The sequence below is a fragment of the Leopardus geoffroyi genome, chromosome A3, assembly GCF_018350155.1.
Source record: "Leopardus geoffroyi isolate Oge1 chromosome A3, O.geoffroyi_Oge1_pat1.0, whole genome shotgun sequence".
In the NCBI taxonomy this organism is placed as follows: Eukaryota; Metazoa; Chordata; class Mammalia; order Carnivora; family Felidae; genus Leopardus; species Leopardus geoffroyi.
The window spans coordinates 99492447-99509797 of record NC_059336.1 but is presented as its reverse complement, the minus strand read 5'-3'; the positions used below and the strand labels follow the sequence as shown (position 1 = coordinate 99509797).

The 17351-nt window shown below is 42.7% G+C and overlaps 1 protein-coding gene across 2 annotated transcripts in view; it reads right to left on the bottom strand.

The window, feature by feature from the left end:
* DNAH6 (dynein axonemal heavy chain 6) overlaps positions 1-17351 on the bottom strand; it is a 261133-nt gene that overhangs the window by 63734 nt on the left and 180048 nt on the right. For both annotated transcript variants that reach the window (XM_045446656.1, XM_045446657.1), the window contains exons 50-59: positions 15860-16027; positions 14936-15171; positions 13558-13819; positions 12326-12449; positions 11399-11595; positions 10224-10427; positions 9360-9485; positions 7261-7425; positions 5219-5286; positions 2859-3039 (exon numbers count right to left, since the gene is read on the bottom strand). In XM_045446656.1, coding sequence (XP_045302612.1) covers positions 2859-3039; positions 5219-5286; positions 7261-7425; positions 9360-9485; positions 10224-10427; positions 11399-11595; positions 12326-12449; positions 13558-13819; positions 14936-15171; positions 15860-16027 — 1731 coding nt within the window. The remainder of the gene's footprint in view (positions 1-2858; positions 3040-5218; positions 5287-7260; positions 7426-9359; positions 9486-10223; positions 10428-11398; positions 11596-12325; positions 12450-13557; positions 13820-14935; positions 15172-15859; positions 16028-17351) is intronic.

Here is a 17351-nt window from a genome sequence, read left to right as displayed (position 1 = left end):
TGCCCTGTAGAAAGGATATCTGTAAGGCAACTCCCTGCAGACACAGAAAGAAACCAGCTTACAGAGAAAGAAGGCAGTCAGAACACATGTATTCTGAGAACACACACCTTACTCCCTACTGAAACCACAACAAAATTATAGTAAAGCGATTTTTAAAAACAGTGCAAACTCAAAAAGATAGGAAGAATGGAAAAGGAAATGTCAATACAATTTGAGAGCCAGAAAGCAGAGAGTAAAATGGTAATGACTTAGCAGACCCAGGAAAACAGTTTCCTAGGCTGGCAAAGGGGAAAGCCAAGAAGTCACTCAATTTGTAAAATACAAATCCCCTTCAAAGGCTTAAGAGGCGTCCAAACACTGGAAGGGGGAAGGGCCTAAAATAAGCATTGGTTGATAGACTCCCAAGTCATCTCCCCACCACCAGCCAGGGGATTGTCCTTAACCCCACTCTGACTGGAAAATAGAGGTTTCATCCCTGGGGAAATTAAAAGAGAGGCTTAACAAAATTTTTTTTTGATGTTTATTTATTTGGGGGGGGGGAGGGGCAGAGAGAGAGAGAGAGAGAGACAGAATCCGAAGCAGACTGTCTGTGCTGACAGCTCAAAGTCTGACACGGGGCTTGAACTCACAGAGGGTGAGGTCATGACTTAAGCTGAAGTCGGATACTTAACTGACTGAGCCACCCAGGCGCCCCTAAAAGAGAGGATTTTTGATGGAAGGAAGCCAGGCACAATTGAGGGCCTGGTTCCGCAATGAAAACAGAGATTTGGTAAGTGTATACATGCTGAAGGGTGACGCCCTAGCCCTTCTCTCCTTAGCCCCTGCAATACTCGCAGCCAGAACTTCGTATTTCTAGGCAATGTAAACATTGGATGTTTAACTATAATCAGGATAGAACTACGGTGGGAGGCTGGGGGATGGGAGGAAAGGGGGTGTGGGGGGGGTGTGGGTGTGGTAGAGGTATAGACAACCATGAATGTATAAAAGAAAAACCCAAGAAGTAGCAATATGAGTCTATTATTTGAGGAAAAGACGTAAAACCCCAAATAACCAAAACAAAAAAGAGATGAATGTAGCTGTCTTTATGGAGGAAGTCGTGGGGGGGTGGGGGGTGGGGCACACCAAGAAGGCAGGGAATCCTATCACAAACCTTGTACAAATAGCACATTCTTTAAGCAATTTGTGTGTAAAGTTTTGATGGCAAAAAATAAATGGGTTAACCACCAACTTCCAGAAGCTAAAAACCCGAGGAAGAATGAACGGCAAGAGGATAAAGAGACTGACAAAGAGAGGAAAGAAACGGGAGCCCCAGAATTACTTGTTTGTTGTTGGAATACGGAGATCGTAAAGAGACTGTAGGATGTAAAGCCGTAAACCATTTCTGATGTCAGTGAAAGACAAAGAACGTACCTTCTGTACTCCCTGTCAAAGGGTTTTTTTTTTTTTTTTTTTTTAATTTTTTTTTTTTCAACGTTTATTTATTTTTGGGACAGAGAGAGACACAGCATGAATGGGGGAGGGGCAGAGAGAGGGAGACACAGAATCGGAAACAGGCTCCAGGCTCTGAGCCATCAGCCCAGAGCCTGACGCGGGGCTCGAACTCACGGACCGCGAGATCGTGACCTGGTTGAAGTCGGACGCTTAACCGACTGCGCCACCCAGGCGCCCCAAAGGGTTTTTTTTTTTTTTTTTTTTTTTTTTTAATTTTTTTTTTTCAACGTTTATTTATTTTTGGGACAGAGAGAGACAGAGCATGAACGGGGGAGGGGCAGAGAGAGAGGGAGACACAGAATCGGAAACAGGCTCCAGGCTCTGAGCCATCAGCCCAGAGCCCGACGCGGGGCTCGAACTCACGGACCGCGAGATCGTGACCTGGCTGAAGTCGGACGCTTAACCGACTGCGCCACCCAGGCGCCCCTCCCAAAGGGTTTTTTAAAGTAAATTATTTTCTGTTTCTCACGAATGGATGAAAATCATTTTACAGGCCGTATTCTCAGTATACTTTTAAAATTGTGGTTTGAATCTGCCAAACAATTCAGTGCAAGATTATGCGTTTAATGTAGAACTTCATCTTACTAGCAAGACATTTTTACTGAACACCAGTTATACGCGAAGCACCATGGTGAGCCCTTGGAGAAGGAGTATCAAGCTGAACTGTTTGCAGATTCGACACCAGATTGAACAGCCTAACACGAGAGATGAGACATGTATAGATCATGGTGACATAAGGTAAACAGTATCAAGTGCTATAAAAGAGAGTCGGATGAGTCACTACTGGTGTTCTAAGGAGGAAGAGATTAATTCCAGTTGGGGATACCAGGGAGGCTTCCTGAAGGGGTGACATTAATGTGAATATAATTGTTTTTCCTTTCAATTTACACCTTGTCCCGGTTCTTTACATGCTTTATTTAAAAAATGCAGACAAGATGAGAGAAGCTATTGTGTACAGTTTCCCCCCTCTTCCACTGGGGGGTGAGGGACCCTGCCAGTGGGACACACTCTGGTGGTACCCCAGCAGCCCAGGTGCGGCTGCCATTCTTGCTGAAAAGACTTTGCAGAATCCTCAAAAGCTGCAGGTGTAACTTTTGCAGCAACACATTTTTTTAAAATGTTTTTATTTATTTTTGAGAGACAGAGAGAGACAGAGCGTGACCCGGGGAGGAGCAGAGAGAGAGGGAGACATAGAATCCAAAGCAGGTTCAGGCTCTGAGCTGTCAGCACAGAGCCCGACGTAGGGCTCCAACTCGTGGACCGCGAGATCATGATCTGAGCTGAAGTCGGATGCTTAACCGACAGAGCCATCCAGGCACCCAAAAAACCAAGACACTTTCTATAAATACTCAAAATATTTTACTTGCCTTTGAATCCTGGAGTGTGTCAATAAGTTCTTCATTGTCCAGAATATTTCCTTCAGATGTAAAGAGCATTTTCAGGATTTTCTCTTCGATAGTTTTCAGCTGGTTTTTATCAGTGTTTATTCTCACAATGAGCTTGATTCTTTGTTCTTCCAACTCGGGTTTCTCAAGTCGTACCACATCACTGGAACCAAGGTTTGAATGCTTAAGTTATGACTTTATTATTGCCCTAAAGTTGCTTCTCTTTTTCTTTGCTACTTAGCTGAGTACTAATGCTACTAGCCATGTCCTAATGCACAAGGCCCCTCTTTTGCTGGGTTTCTACAGTGGCTATTCACTGAATAACATGTTAGTTGTGATTCTTTAGCTTGTATTTCAAAACTGACACCCTACCACAGTCCCCATGGCTTCTGCTCATCTTCTCTCACCTGCTCAGTGCATGATCTTTCTAATCATTCAATTTCTTTTTCTAATGCTTGCTTGTACCAGGCTGAATATGGTGCCTGGAACATTCTTTTTAAGGGAGATGCTGAAATCTCACCACCTCCATGAAATGAGTCTTAATGGCGTCTAATAAAGGGGCCTTACCTCCAGCTCTGCCCCTGCCCAGACATGGGAACTTATGTCTCCCTTTATTTGTCCATGCATAATTTTCTCCCAGCCCCCTGTTTGTAGGAGCTCATCTTCATTAAGCATCACTATGTGCCAGGCTCCCTGCTCAGAGTTTTATGTGGATTCTCTCTTTTAATCTTTTGAATGCTCCTTTGAGGTAGGCACTGTGGTTACCACCCCAGCTTGCAGATGAGGGAACAGACCCTAGTGGGTCACTTTCTGAGGTCACGTGAGTATGAGAGGCAGGGCTGGGCTTGTAGCTGGCTTAGCTGACTCCAGGGCACATGCTATCACCCACTAGGATGAACTGCCTCATAGAATAACCCACTGTTCATTTGATTCGTACATACTGAATTCAGAAACTTTAAAAATTACAATATGAACACCATAAGAAATAATCATCTCAAATTCATTTGTTCAAATAACTTTTTCAGAAGAGAGGGGTATACAATATAACCTGGAGATTTTGTACTCCATGACCAAGTCTCAACATTTTCCCTTCTCTGAGCACTTCGCTTGTCTCAGACAGAGTAATGTGCTGACAGCTGGTCACGCAACTAAGCTTAACTTTTCACGGGAATACACTGGTATGAGAGTGTTCAGCCATGTCCTTATAACATGTCCTTAAAATATGGTGAAATGCCCTTTGTCTGCCTAGCAGAAGTTAAGCAAGTTAGCAGTTGGCAGGATAAATTCTTAAAATAAACAAGGAAAACAAGACTTAAACTCAGTGATAATAGTAATCAGGATGATCTTGACTCCGTTTTTTAAAAAAGTTTTTTTAATGTATGTTTATTTTTGAGAGAGAGAGAGAGATAGACAGACAGAGTGCAAGCAGGGAAGGAGCAGACAGAGAAGGAGACACAGAATCCGAAGCAGGCTCCAGGCTCTGAGCTCTGAGCTGTCAGCACAGAGCTTGATGTGGGGCTTGAACCCACAAATCTTGAGATCATGACCTGAGCCAAAGTCGGATGCTTAACTGACTGAGCCAGCCAGCTTGACTCCATTTTGACTTGACTTGATGAATTTGACTTGATTTTTTTTCAACATGGGTCAAATTATATTTTCCTTTAATGTATGTATACATACACACACACACTCACATACATATATACACATATATCCTCATATACACATATAAAATTCATTATTAAGTAATATCAATATTATTATTTCAATAAATATTAAATGTTTTTTGTCTCCTAAGCCTCTTGGCTAATTCTGATAATTAATCAATAATTCATAATCTCATTTTTGGGAAATGGAGATGAATTACAGAGTATACACTGAAGGAGGGTATTTCATTTTTTTGAGGTGGACAAATGCAGGTAAAACTGTACACTAAGAAAACACCTAGTGACAAGTAAAAATAGGAAAGATCTATTTGGGAGTAGTGTTCTTCCCCACAGGTGCGGAGCAATGCATCTCTAGGAGCCACAGGACGACTGACTTCATTCACTTGCCCAGGACTGGAAAGCCCAGCAGAGGAGAAGAGGCCGGGCTGGGCTGCAGGCCTGGACCAAACCGTGGCTGAGGATTAGGGGTACTTCCCTGACCTCCTTGAGAAGACTGTGGACAAGCGTGGCATCTGCAAAAGTGACAGGAGATACAGAACCTGGCCATTTCCTACCCTCTTTATGACTGAGGACTCATGACTGCTGCTTCCACACATTAAAATGTTTTCTTTGTCAAAATTTCTACAAAATATTAGGAAACCTTTGCTTCCCCCCCACCCCCGCTTTTTTCTTTACCTTAACAGCTGATCCTCCAGACCTGATTTGGTTACAGTGAAATTGATGATGGTGACTTTAATGCACACCTGGAAGAGAAGCATAGGTTTACATAAAAATGCTTAAATTCATACAAATAAAATAAGAAGTGCTTTCTTTAGTGGAAATGGCCCATTTTTACCCAACTGGATGTATCTCAGGTCTAACTGTGAACATACCCACCCACCCACAAACCCACCAAGCATATCGTGTCTTACAAAAATCCTAATACAGTTTTCCCTGCAGTGTAAGTGACAGTCTTGTTCCTCACAGGCCACAGATCTTAGAGTCCTACATGGTGCTTTAAGGAAAGGTGAGCCAGCAAAGGGTTAGAAAGGTTGGGTTCTGATTCCGGGTGCCCCTTTCGTGTGTGTTGGGCAAGCCGCTCATCCATGCTGAGCTTCGGTTCCTAATACTTAAAAAGTGGGATGCTAATAGTTACAAGTCATAGGGTAACTGCGAAGACCAAATGAGATAATAAAATCACTTAGTCGTAGTGACTTGTGCATAGTTTGTGCTTGTTAAAATGAAGCTATTATTGATATTAAATAGAGCTTTACACATTTTATGTCATCATAACATTTCAATAAAAAATTATTGCTATAATATTACTTGAGTAAGTTAACAGCTAAAGAAAAAAGTGTTTGAATGTCCTGTATGTTGCATGCTATTCTTATCTAATCTCAGCAAATCCTGAAGTAGGCTTTCTCTCCACTTGGGGCTCCAGAACACGGGATCACTGGCCCACAGCCGCAGAGCTAGTGTTGGGTAAGGTGTGCGATGCTCCCTCCCAAAAGTTAAATGCGTGCGGAGGCTGTATGTCAGCACAGTGGTCGCTTCTCTGCACTTTACAGTGGCACTTGGGACACGGGCTCTGGCAGCGGCTGTGTGAATGAAACCCCTCAAGGCTGCCAAGGAAAGGCCTACCTGGGCTTTTGGCGGCATTTCCCTCCTCTTACTCAACAAGTGTGCCAGTTTCATGTCACCCGCGTGTGTTCAGTGACAGGCCGCTGTGACAAATTCAGTAACTGAGGTGAATATGGCACTGTTTGGAGGGTTTATGCAAGGATTTTATTGTTCAGGGGCCGGGGTGAAGGAGTAAGTTCCCATTTGTGAAGCTGCTTCCCTAACTGCCCTGTCGGAGAAGGGGAGAGGCACCAGGCTGGGGGGGGGACCCTGCAGCGTGTGCGGCTGTGCCTGGAGCTGTGGCAGCACGGAGGGACGGCAGGGGCGGAGCGAGCCCTTGGAGCCCCTTGTGGGAAGGGAGAGGAGGTCCAGCTGTCTTCATTTCTGCTGCAGCTGCCTTGGGCTCTGCAGCACCAGAGTAAGGGTACTTCTGGATCCTGTCGTGGCTCAGGGACGTTTGTATGGAAGTGAAGTGCACACAGACCCCCTCAAGGTCTAAGGGCATGAGGGAGGACAAGATGCTCCCCGCTCCAGAACTCTAAGTACAGACACCCTGGATGTTTGAGTCCTGACTCTACAAAGTGCCAGTCACCAGATGTTTCCAGCAGGCAACTTCTTTATTTGGGGCTGTATGCCAAGGGTATTTGCACATGTAAACATAGGCATGTCCCCCTCTCCCCACAGACTCTCAGTGAAGCCCTGGTTCATTTATAAGCCACCACAAGAGGGGCACAAATGGCCTTGAGCTGAAGGAGGGAGAAGAATGGTTAGAAGGCAATGCTGCCCTGTGTTGTGCAAGCAGCTGTGGGCAGGGAGGGAGAAGGTGACAGTGCTGCAGAGGTGCAGAGGGCAGCGCACCGGGCAGTGGGCAGGGTGGCAGACAGGGGAGCAGCGCCTAGGGACCGGGTGGGGAGAGCTTGAGTTCAGCTGAATGGCGAGCAGAAGGGCAACGGGAATCAGAATCAGGACTCAGAAGGGAAGCAAGAGTGGAGGACAGTGGAAGGAAGGGGAGTGGCAGAGCAGAGGGGAGGACAGAGCTGGGAGGACCCAGCAAATGTCAGACACCATCACACATAATAGTCCGCTCAGGCTGGGAATTCCAGACCTGCAGCTCATACCTCCGGCAGGTAGTGGGGATTTGGCAGTTTGGTTGTCATGTAGAACCTGAAGTTTTTGTCGTAGTCAATGTCTGAGTCTCCGAGGCGAATGAGCAGCCGCCCACCGCTCATGAAAGTCTGCTTCAAAAGAATGGGTTCTAGAGCTGGATCCAAGGTTTCTCTAAGCTTAAAAGTTAAAACACGAAAAACAAGCCATTAAAATGGATGGCATCAACCTTTCCAAGTTCCTTAGGCCTCAAAATCTACTTTGAATGAGCCACTTTCCAGGGGCCGGATAGATATTCCTTACTGTACGCTCGCCTAAGAAAGTAAGAGCATGTGAAGGCAATACAGCTGTTTAGACTAACTGTGCCATTCATCCCCGTAAGGAAGAATCCAAGAAAGGAGGGTCTCTGCAGGTGGTCTTCCACGGGACCCAGACAAATGATCTGTTCACTTTTGTGGCTGTTCTAAGGCAAGAGATAGCAGTCTACCACCTGCAGGCCAAATCTCACCCTCTGTGGCTTGTTTTTTGTTTTTTGTTTTTTTTTTTTATGGCGCTTAAGCTAAAAATTTTCACCCTGTTAGAGGGTTATAAAAACAAAACTCTAAAACCAAACCAAAACGAAGAAGACTATTTGAATGATGTTTGCACAGAGACTGTATGTGGCCACCTCCCCAAAACTAAAATGTCTGGCTCTGTACAGAAAAAGTTTGTGGACCTCTATTCTGTATGATAGTTACTTTCTTTCCCTCAAAGCAGATTTGATGGTTGGTAAGAACCTGGGCATGCAGACACTGCTCTCGGACCACACGACAAACAGCTTTATGTCAGGATGTATGTGGTAGGGGCCCATGGCCTAGGAGCTGTCAAAATTTGATTGTAATCCACAGTTAACAAATCCATTTCATACTGTGACATGACGCCCAAGGATGTACGTTTTCTTAAAACAAAAGTTTATGAGATAAAATTTCCCTTACTACCCATGATATAATTTTGTGCTCTTAAAAATCTATCCTATTTCATTAAAAAATGCTGGTTGAGATCGGCTAACCTGATTGCACATCCACGGAGGGGTGAAGACAAAGTTGGACTATTCCACCTTACAAATGGAGAAAGAGCTAGGTGCATAAGGCTAATGATTCCAAGTCACAGAAAGCAGGAAGGGCCTGGTCACAGTATCCTGTTCTAGCTGGCGTGCTGACCAAGGGCCCACCCCCTGCTCCCCAAAGCACTCAGCTACAGTTACAAGGCTCTGCTGTTCCGTGGCAGAACATCATGGAAAGTCTTTTGTCCCTTGCCATGAGAGAAGAAATTCCCCAAGGGCTTCATGTGTTACCAAGTAAACTGGGGTTTAAGAATCCAGTTTGGGGCTAACATAACTGCACCAATGATTTTGGGAGACTTTGCCCTCCCCTGTAACTTCAGGGTTTGAGTGAGGGCCTAGGACCCATTACAGAACCCTCCTGTGTTGGCCAAGGCCAGAAGGGTAGAAAATGATATTTACACCTATTGGAGTGTCTTGTTGGCTTCACATCATCAGCGTGTGTGGATGGACAGTCCCTGGTGGCCTGATGGCATTACTGTGTTACACTTCCATGGCAGTCAACCATCAAGGGCTGCAGTGAGGTTTAAGAATCAGCAGTGTCGGGGAGCCTGGGTGGCTCAGTCAGTTAAGCGGCCGACTTCGGCTCAGGTCATGATTTCACAGTCTGTGAGCTCGAGCCCCGCGTTGGGCTCTGTGCTGACAGCTCAGAGCCTGGAGCCTGTTTCAGATTCTGTGTCTCCCTCTCTCTGACCCTCCCCCATTCATGCTCTCTCTCTGTCTCAAAAATAAACGTTAAAAAAAAATTAAAAAAAAAAAAAAAAGAATCAGCAGTGTCAGAAAACAGAGCCCATCCCACTTAACACCAAAACATTGTCTGGAATCAGAAAAATCATTCAGTCAACAGATTGCTCCCCACGTGATAGTATATGGTTTCGTAGGCAAAGCAATTGGTTTGACCAATTTGCAAATGGAACTGACTGGTGTCTCTAGGGCAATGCAAGTGTGGCCTGTGTAGGATTTCAGATATGGTCTATACGTTGGGGACTAACCCAAGAAAAGTGAAAAGCAAACCTCTTCCAGTAAGACAGGTAAACCAAGTCGGATTGAATTTTCAAGTGTACGCAAGAAATTAGTATCCGTAAGCTTAATGATCTTTAAACCACTTTTGCTTTCCTTGTTCCTTATCCAACGGTTTGCCTGTATGAGAAAGCACAGAGCAGGATATTTGACTTAGAGTTTTATAAATGACTAGAAAGCGGAAGTTTTTAGACTAAAGTTTAGAAATTTTGTTCAACCTGGAAACAGGTTTGAAAGATAAAAAAAAGAAAAGAAAAGAAAAGAAAAATACTATCCTGCCCCCTGCAAATAAAAATGCCCTTTAAACTGCAGTGTTTTGGACTCTTCCTTTCATTCAAATTTGGAACAAATGAAGAACAGACACATCTAGGGGAAAAGCCCATCCCTGAGGTATTCAAGCTTGTCTTCCTTGTTCTGACAACAGTTCCCTTTCCTAAACTCCACTTAGAACAGTATGATCCATGGACTTAGGAGTCAGATAATGGGATTCTGTAAATTCCAGGCAGGCTTGCAGCAAAATCTATCCTACCCTGCCTTCATTCTGATTCTTCAGACCTCTTAGGAACAAGGACTCTATAGGAATGAATTTCTGCTCCCATAGAAACCAGAAAATGAATGGTCAACCCCCTAAACAAAGCCAATCAAAATCAAGTATGCAGAGCAGCTGGACTCTTCCCCTTCCCCTTCTGCCAACCCAAGATGAGGAACTTGGACTTGAAGACTTCCAAATTCCCTTCTAGATCTAAACCCCCAAAATCTTGCAAGAGTGTTCAAGTCTACTTTTAGAATTTGGAACAGACAGCACAACATTAAGCGGAGGTGGGAGGCTGCACTTCATCTGAAGCATTTGTTATGCACCTGATCCTGGGGGTCAATCATCAAAGGCCATCGTCTCCCTTCAGTAACCAAAATGCCATTTTCTGTTGATATCATGTCACGGGGCAGCCCATCAGTGTTCCACTGCCGTATTTTGTAGGGATCACCAAGAATGTTAATGAGACTGAAGGAAGGATTGATTGGGATCTCCAGAGACAGACAGTCCTGGATCCAGTATTCTATAAGCTGTGGGAGGAGAAAAGGTTACTTGTATAGAGTCAGGAACACTCAGTAAATGAGGATACACACAACATGTCACGGTTAAAAGTAAGTTCTACTGGTTTCCACATGCATCCTGGCATCAAAGCACAGGACACAAGAAGAAGACCGACAATCAGGAGACCTGGGGCCTAGAACTATACCATAAACTAGCTGTGGCTTTGAGCACATCACTCCCCTTGTCTGAACCTCAGTTTTCTCAGGTATAAACGACAAATGTTGTCACAGTAGTCTTCAACCAGGGGTGTACTGTCCCCTTGGGAGAGTCTGAAAGCATGTGAAAAAGTTGGAGTTATCACAATGGCTAGTATCATAATGCTACTAGCAATTAGAAGATGGGGCAGAGGGTTGTCAGCATGCTACCTCCTTCCGTGAGTGGGACAGTCGAAAAGCATCATTGGCACCACCCATATGGTACCAGATGACCCCTGAGCTCCTGTGGAATCTATGGTCCTATACTGATTAGGTTTTAGAACCCACGGACAAGGGTGAAACCTTTATAGGAAGGCATTTCATAAACATGGCCTGAAAATCTCTCCAAATAATTTAGTTTCCTGCTCCTTCCCATTGCCTAGCCCATTGTAGCAGTCGTGCCCGTTCAGAATACTTCACCCTGGTTGACTTTCCATGCTGCTTCTGACCATGAAGAGAGGTGTCTCCCTGCCCCTCTCTTTTCCCCCCAGGTTCTTGAGCTATTAAGGAAGCGATGACTAACTTTCTAAGGAGAAAAGGAAAGGAAGGAATGTGTTCAGGAAATCCTAGGGGTAAACCATTGCTGGCTGACGGGGGAAGGTGGAGGGCTGTGGAGTGTGCAAGTTTCCAACATGGAGAACCTTCACAGTGGAGGGCCCCCTATAAAATCAGAAAAATGATCCCCCCCAACTCTGCCTCTGCCAGTTTCAGCTGCTTCTCACCTCCCAGAAAGGGAGTTTACTCACCGATTGCCTATACTGGGCTGTGAAGGCCCCATAATAGGCTACACAAGCTGCTGCTATAAACACATTCCCAATGATATTTGATATCTCCTCATTGAATTTCTGGATGCTTTCTTCCCATCGAACTTGCTCATCTTCTAGTGCAGCCGTCAGCTTTCCTGCACGTATCAGACGTGCTTTTGTCAGGACCATAGTTTTTGCTAGAAAATTTTAAGAAAATCAACTTACGTTATTCAGTATTTTCCTAAAATATAAGATGTTTATTCACCTGCTTTTGTTTATAGTGACATTGTCAATACATCTCTATGAAACCTCACACCAATTCAGAATTATTTTCCATTTCAGGGCCAAGTCCAAGTTTGCCTCTTCTAAGCAAAGAGCTCCTTTTCCTTACTCTGTTACTCTGGCTGAAGATGGCTCTCTCTGTGTCAGCGTAGTATTTCTCTTGAGGATCAAATTCATATGCTGCTTGTGTTATAATGTAACATGTCCCAACAAGCCTTCCATACAGGAGCTGAACGGATACAATATATGCAGTTCTTCTAATTTTGCACTAGAAGGGCCAGTGCAGTACATCGAGGGCAAATACGTCCTCTATGTTGGGTGGAAGCTGAGATCTGACTGCCCAAAAACTTCTTCTATTTTTAAAAATCAGGCATTTCCTGGGATGCCTGGGTGGCTCAGTCGGTTAAGCGTCTTGACTTCGGCTCAGGTCGTGATCTCGCGGCTCATGGGTTCGAGCCCCGCGTCGGGCTCTGTGCTGACAGCTCAGAGCCTGGAGCCCGCTTTGGATTCTGTGTCTCTGTCTCTCTCTGCCTCTCCCCCACTTGCCCTCTGTCTCTCTCAAAAATATATAAACAGTAAAAAAGATTCTTTAAAAAATAAAAAAAGCAGGCATCTCCTGACCAACATAAATTTTATGTTACTTACCCAGACTTTCTTTCTCGTTCACCCCTTTGTCATATTTGTCTTGTAAGGCCTGTATTTGATCTTCCACTTTTTTTAGCAAGGCTTGCTTTTCTCTCAGAGTAGCCATTGTGATATCAAGTTCAGCCTAATAAAATTAAGTAAATATTTAAAATGAAAATCCAAGGTCTCCAAAGAAGGTAAAATTTGTCCATTTACAATAGATTCTTAAAAAAATAGGATTTGTGTTCTCTTTTTCGTGTCTCAAAAGATTTGATATGTATACAAAGTTAAAACAAATATAAAACAAAATATATGAGTGGAAGTAAACAGAACCAAACCAAAACCCAATAAAATAAATCATCGAAGGAATAGAGAAACAGATGAACTGCTGTACTTTAACCTCCAAGCATTTGAGATTAACTAGTTAATACAATGGATTAACTTTAAATGATGAAATGAATGAAATATTCACACAACAGGGAAAACTAATCTTTCCTGAATAGTTCTCTAGAGCTGGGTCTGCAAACCAGATTCAGCCTGCTGCCCGTTTTTATACAGTTAGCAGGCTCAGATTGGTTTTACATTTTTAAATGGTTGGGGGAAAATTAAAAGAAGAACATTTCATGACAGATGATAACTGTATAAACTCAATTCCTGGGTGTATAAATAAAGCGACATTGGAACACAGCCATGCTTACTCATGTATGTGTTATTGATGGCTGTTTCTGTGCTGCAACTGCAGAGTTCAGTAATTGCAACAGAGACCACATAGCAGCAAAACTTAAAACATCTATCTGTATCTTCATAGAAAAATTGGCTGCCCCAGCTCTGTAGCCATGGTCCTTTCAGTAACCTGCTCCATCAATGAGCATTCTTCATTCTGCTTGGGACCTCACATCCAACTGTAGCTTAAGCAGGTTTTAGAACCTCAGATGACACCATAGAGTTGGGGGGGGGGGGGTAGTGTTAGCAAATGCAACACAGAGCATCAGATGCTAGAGCTGAATGGCACCTCAAAAATACCATCAGACTGATGATATGAATATACTAAGGACTCATTTTTCTTCTATGCTGCAGAAGGGCTGATTTTAGAGGTCATTCCTGAAAAAATAATCTTCACCAGCTATTTTTTACAACAAAAACTAATTTTCAAGAGCACTGTTATTGTCTATCTTGTGTAAAGTCACAGGAGCTAGAATGATTAATGATTATGGCCTTTAATTCTATTAAATATTACAACACAAATAATGTACCTGCGCAGCACGGAGTTTTTGTCTCTTCGGTTCGACTTCTTTGACTACCCTAGAGTATAGATCCATCGCTCTTACCCACATGCACATGGATTTACATGCTTTGGACACTTTCTCTACTTTTTCAGGCACAAAATCAGGATTGTTAATATACTTCTGAAGTTTTGCCAGTATCTGAGGCTTTATATTTTCCTTATCATATTCTAGAAGTCTTCTTAGAAAGTTAGAGTCACCAAGAAGTTGCTTTGCTGTTGGCCAATCAGGTCTGAAAGACAGGCATGATGTTAATAGCACTGTAATAAAGTGATTTAAGAACAAAAGAAATGTGTTCTTCTGAGAACACTAAGATATTATCCTAATTAGTGGGTAGTTTTAATCTCCATACTCTAATTCCAGTAATTGGTAGTTAAGTATACCACAATTCCTGGTGAGACAGCAATTGGTTGACTCATGTTTCAAACAACCCAGTTTTGGTAGAGAAAAGAATGATCAAATCATAGTTTTAGAAACATAAGACATTATGGAAATAATAGTTTTATTTTTACAATGCCCTGGCACTCACATTCTTTTTACCTCATTTGTCTTAGTTTAGACCCTTAAAATCTCTTGCCAGAACACTACAATTACCTTCTAAATGGTTTTATGTCTCTCAGCCAAACTTGCCCCTTGTGAGCTTTTGCCAAGTTGGTCTTTCTCACAAGAAAATCCAATCATGTCGAAAATATTCAATGATTCTCAGTCCCCTCTGGTTGGAGCTCTTCATCCATGCTTTGAAGAACTCCCAGGCCCTACTGAGGTGCTGGCCAGAGAGTGAGCAGGGAAGCTGGGCGGGGGTCCTCTGGGTCCTCTACCCTTGCTTGGTCAGTTTTACATAGAAATATTTCTTACAATTTTTATTGGAAAAAATGTGTATTAGTAAAGAAGGTTTGAAAACTACCTATCTTCAGGTTGAAATACAAGACCTTGCATGATGCAATCACTGTCTCAGTCCATTCCATGAGCATCAAATGTCCCTGAGCTCTCCCCATGGTCTCACTCTCCTCCTGAGCATCTTCTCCCAAAAACCTGCTCACACCTCTCCATGAGCACTCTTTTTTTTTGAACTCCTACTACTATGCAAATCTCACGTCTTGAAATTATTATTTTTCATGTTTGTCTCCCCACTATACTATATGTGCCTCAGAGAGAAGAGCTTCAGATCTTCCATCATCTAGCACAAAACAGATGTTCCAAAAAATGCTTGTTGAATCGATTTGTTGAATGACTGACCACATCCATGAGAAGGTGGAAAAGAGAATGAGAACATATTAATGACAATGTAGAAAAACACCAAGGAAATTCCACCATACATTCTGGGAACATGTGACTCTGAATTACTCACTTGGCATTCAAGAGAATAGAAATTGCTTCCATAACAGTCATGACCATATCTGGGGGCTTTGTAAAAACTCTGATCTCAGATATATCTGCTTTATCTAAGGAATCCAGTGCTTTATTAGCAGCATCAAGTGCAGGTAGAGCTTCTTCAAGGTCTCTTTGAGCATCATCAGCTATTGCTTGGGTCTCTTCAGCTTTCACTTTTGCCGTCGCTTCATCTTCTTGCACAATGCTACGGACCTAGCCATTGAAACACATCTACTTAGATGGGTTCAATATTTGTTTTTTTCTTAATTTTTTAAAAAATGTTATTATTTATTCTTGAGAGAGAGAGAGAGGCAGAGAGAGAGGGAGACACAGAATCCGAAGCAGGCTCCAGGCTCTGAGCTGTCAGCACAGAGCCCAACGCGGGCTCAAACTCACAAACTGCAAGATCATTCCTTGAGCCGAAGTTGGATGCCTAACTGACTGAGCCACCCAGGCGTCCCTCAATATTTGAATTTCAATGTTTAAAAACAAAGCCAATGATAATGAGTCATATTTGCCCCTTTGGATTATACCAATTATGAAAGAGAATTTGCTATGTTGCATTTTATGCCCTCCTTTGTCCATCTTATACGTTGATAGGATAACTGAGCTGAAATTATTGGAACAAACGGTTCCTTCTTTGGAGATGAATCTGTTCCTTTTTATTTGTGGGGGGGTACTTTTCTCACCATCCTCTGTCCACTCATTGGGTTCTCTCATTCTCAGGGAGAATGTATTTATGGAGGGTAGATTTTTTACAACTTAAAAGCATTGCTAAATCTATCATTTAATTATTTTCATTACATATAAAATAAAAAAAATCCAATCTCATGCATGATATATAAGTGATAAGTTGGTGGTCAAAGCCTTCTCGCCCACAATGTCGGTTAACGTAGCATACCTGATCGGCATTTTCTTGATCCACTGCCAATTTTTCCATCAGGGCTTCAACATCTTGTGATTTTTGAAAAAGGATAGGCTCTAAAGCTGAAAGCTCTAATTTCATTTTATCTACTAATACATTGGTTTCTAATAGCTTGGTGAGACCATTCTTCACCCGGTCACGTGCCTAGATGACAATAAAAATATCTGTTATTAACTATAACTACAAACTGTAAGTTTCCTGGCATCCCTTACTCATGTACTAGAATTTTACATCTACAGAATTGGTAAATCAGTTTGTAATGCTTAAAATTGTGAACATACAGAAATCTTCAGGTAACAGAACTCTAGGAAATGAGCGTGACATTCACCATGGTGAGTCTGGATCCATGCCCCCTAGTCACAGCAGTTGGCATGTCACTGGACTGTGGGCTGGCTGAGGGCCCCTACTGTATTATTTTTATCCCCTCAGCTGGGCAGCTTGGCAGCATGCTGAATGAACAAGGGACAAGTTCAGACAGGAATTCCTGGAGGCCACATATCTAGGAACCTGTTTCCTCAAGATGGGTGGACAGCTGAGAACTTGTCAGTGTTCTGGGAGACAGTGTTCTGGGGACTTAGCTCTGGTTGCTGGATCTGAACCTTACTTCCCAGTGGTAAGGAACTTTTGACTAGGATCAATGGGTGGTACCTGGTAGAGGAAACACTGGGAATAACTAGTTTTTGAAGGTGAGTCAGAAAGTCTGGTTCAAACTGACAGGTTTCAAAATATTTATCAAGTTATTATACAAAGCATGCATTTATTTACCAGGTAAAAACCCTCTGAAAAATATTAAAAATATCTTAATGGTATATACTTCTATTTTTATTTTGTTTGAAGTGTTGAAAATTTCAGGTTAATAGCCTGAAAGTGGTGATGATGATGGCAGCCACTATTTCCTGAGCACCTCATGTGTGTCAGATCATATTCCAAGTACTTAGCAAATAGTATTTTATTTAAATTCCACAATAATCCAAGGGGTGGATACAGATATTTCTTATTTTATTTTATTTTACTTCATTTAAATCCAAGTTAGTTAACATATAGTGTAATAATGACTTCAGGAGTAAAATTTAGTGATTCATCACTTACATATGACACCGAGTGCTCATCTCAACAAGTGTCCTCCTTAATGCCCATCACCCATTTAGCTCCTCTCCCCACCCAACACCCCTCTAGCAACCCTCAGTTTGTTCTCTGTATTTAAGAGTCTCTTATGGTTTGCTTCCCTCTCTGTTTTTTTCTTATTTCCTTCCCTTCCCCTATGTTCATCTGTTTTCTTTATTAAATTCCACATATGAGTGAAATGAGATGATATTTATCTTTCTCTGACTGACTTATTTCACTTAGCATAATACACTCTAGTTCCATCCATGTTGTTGCAAATGGCAAGATTTCATTCTTCTTGATCACCGATTAATATTCCATTGTATACATATACCACATCTTTATCTATTCGTCAGTTGATGGA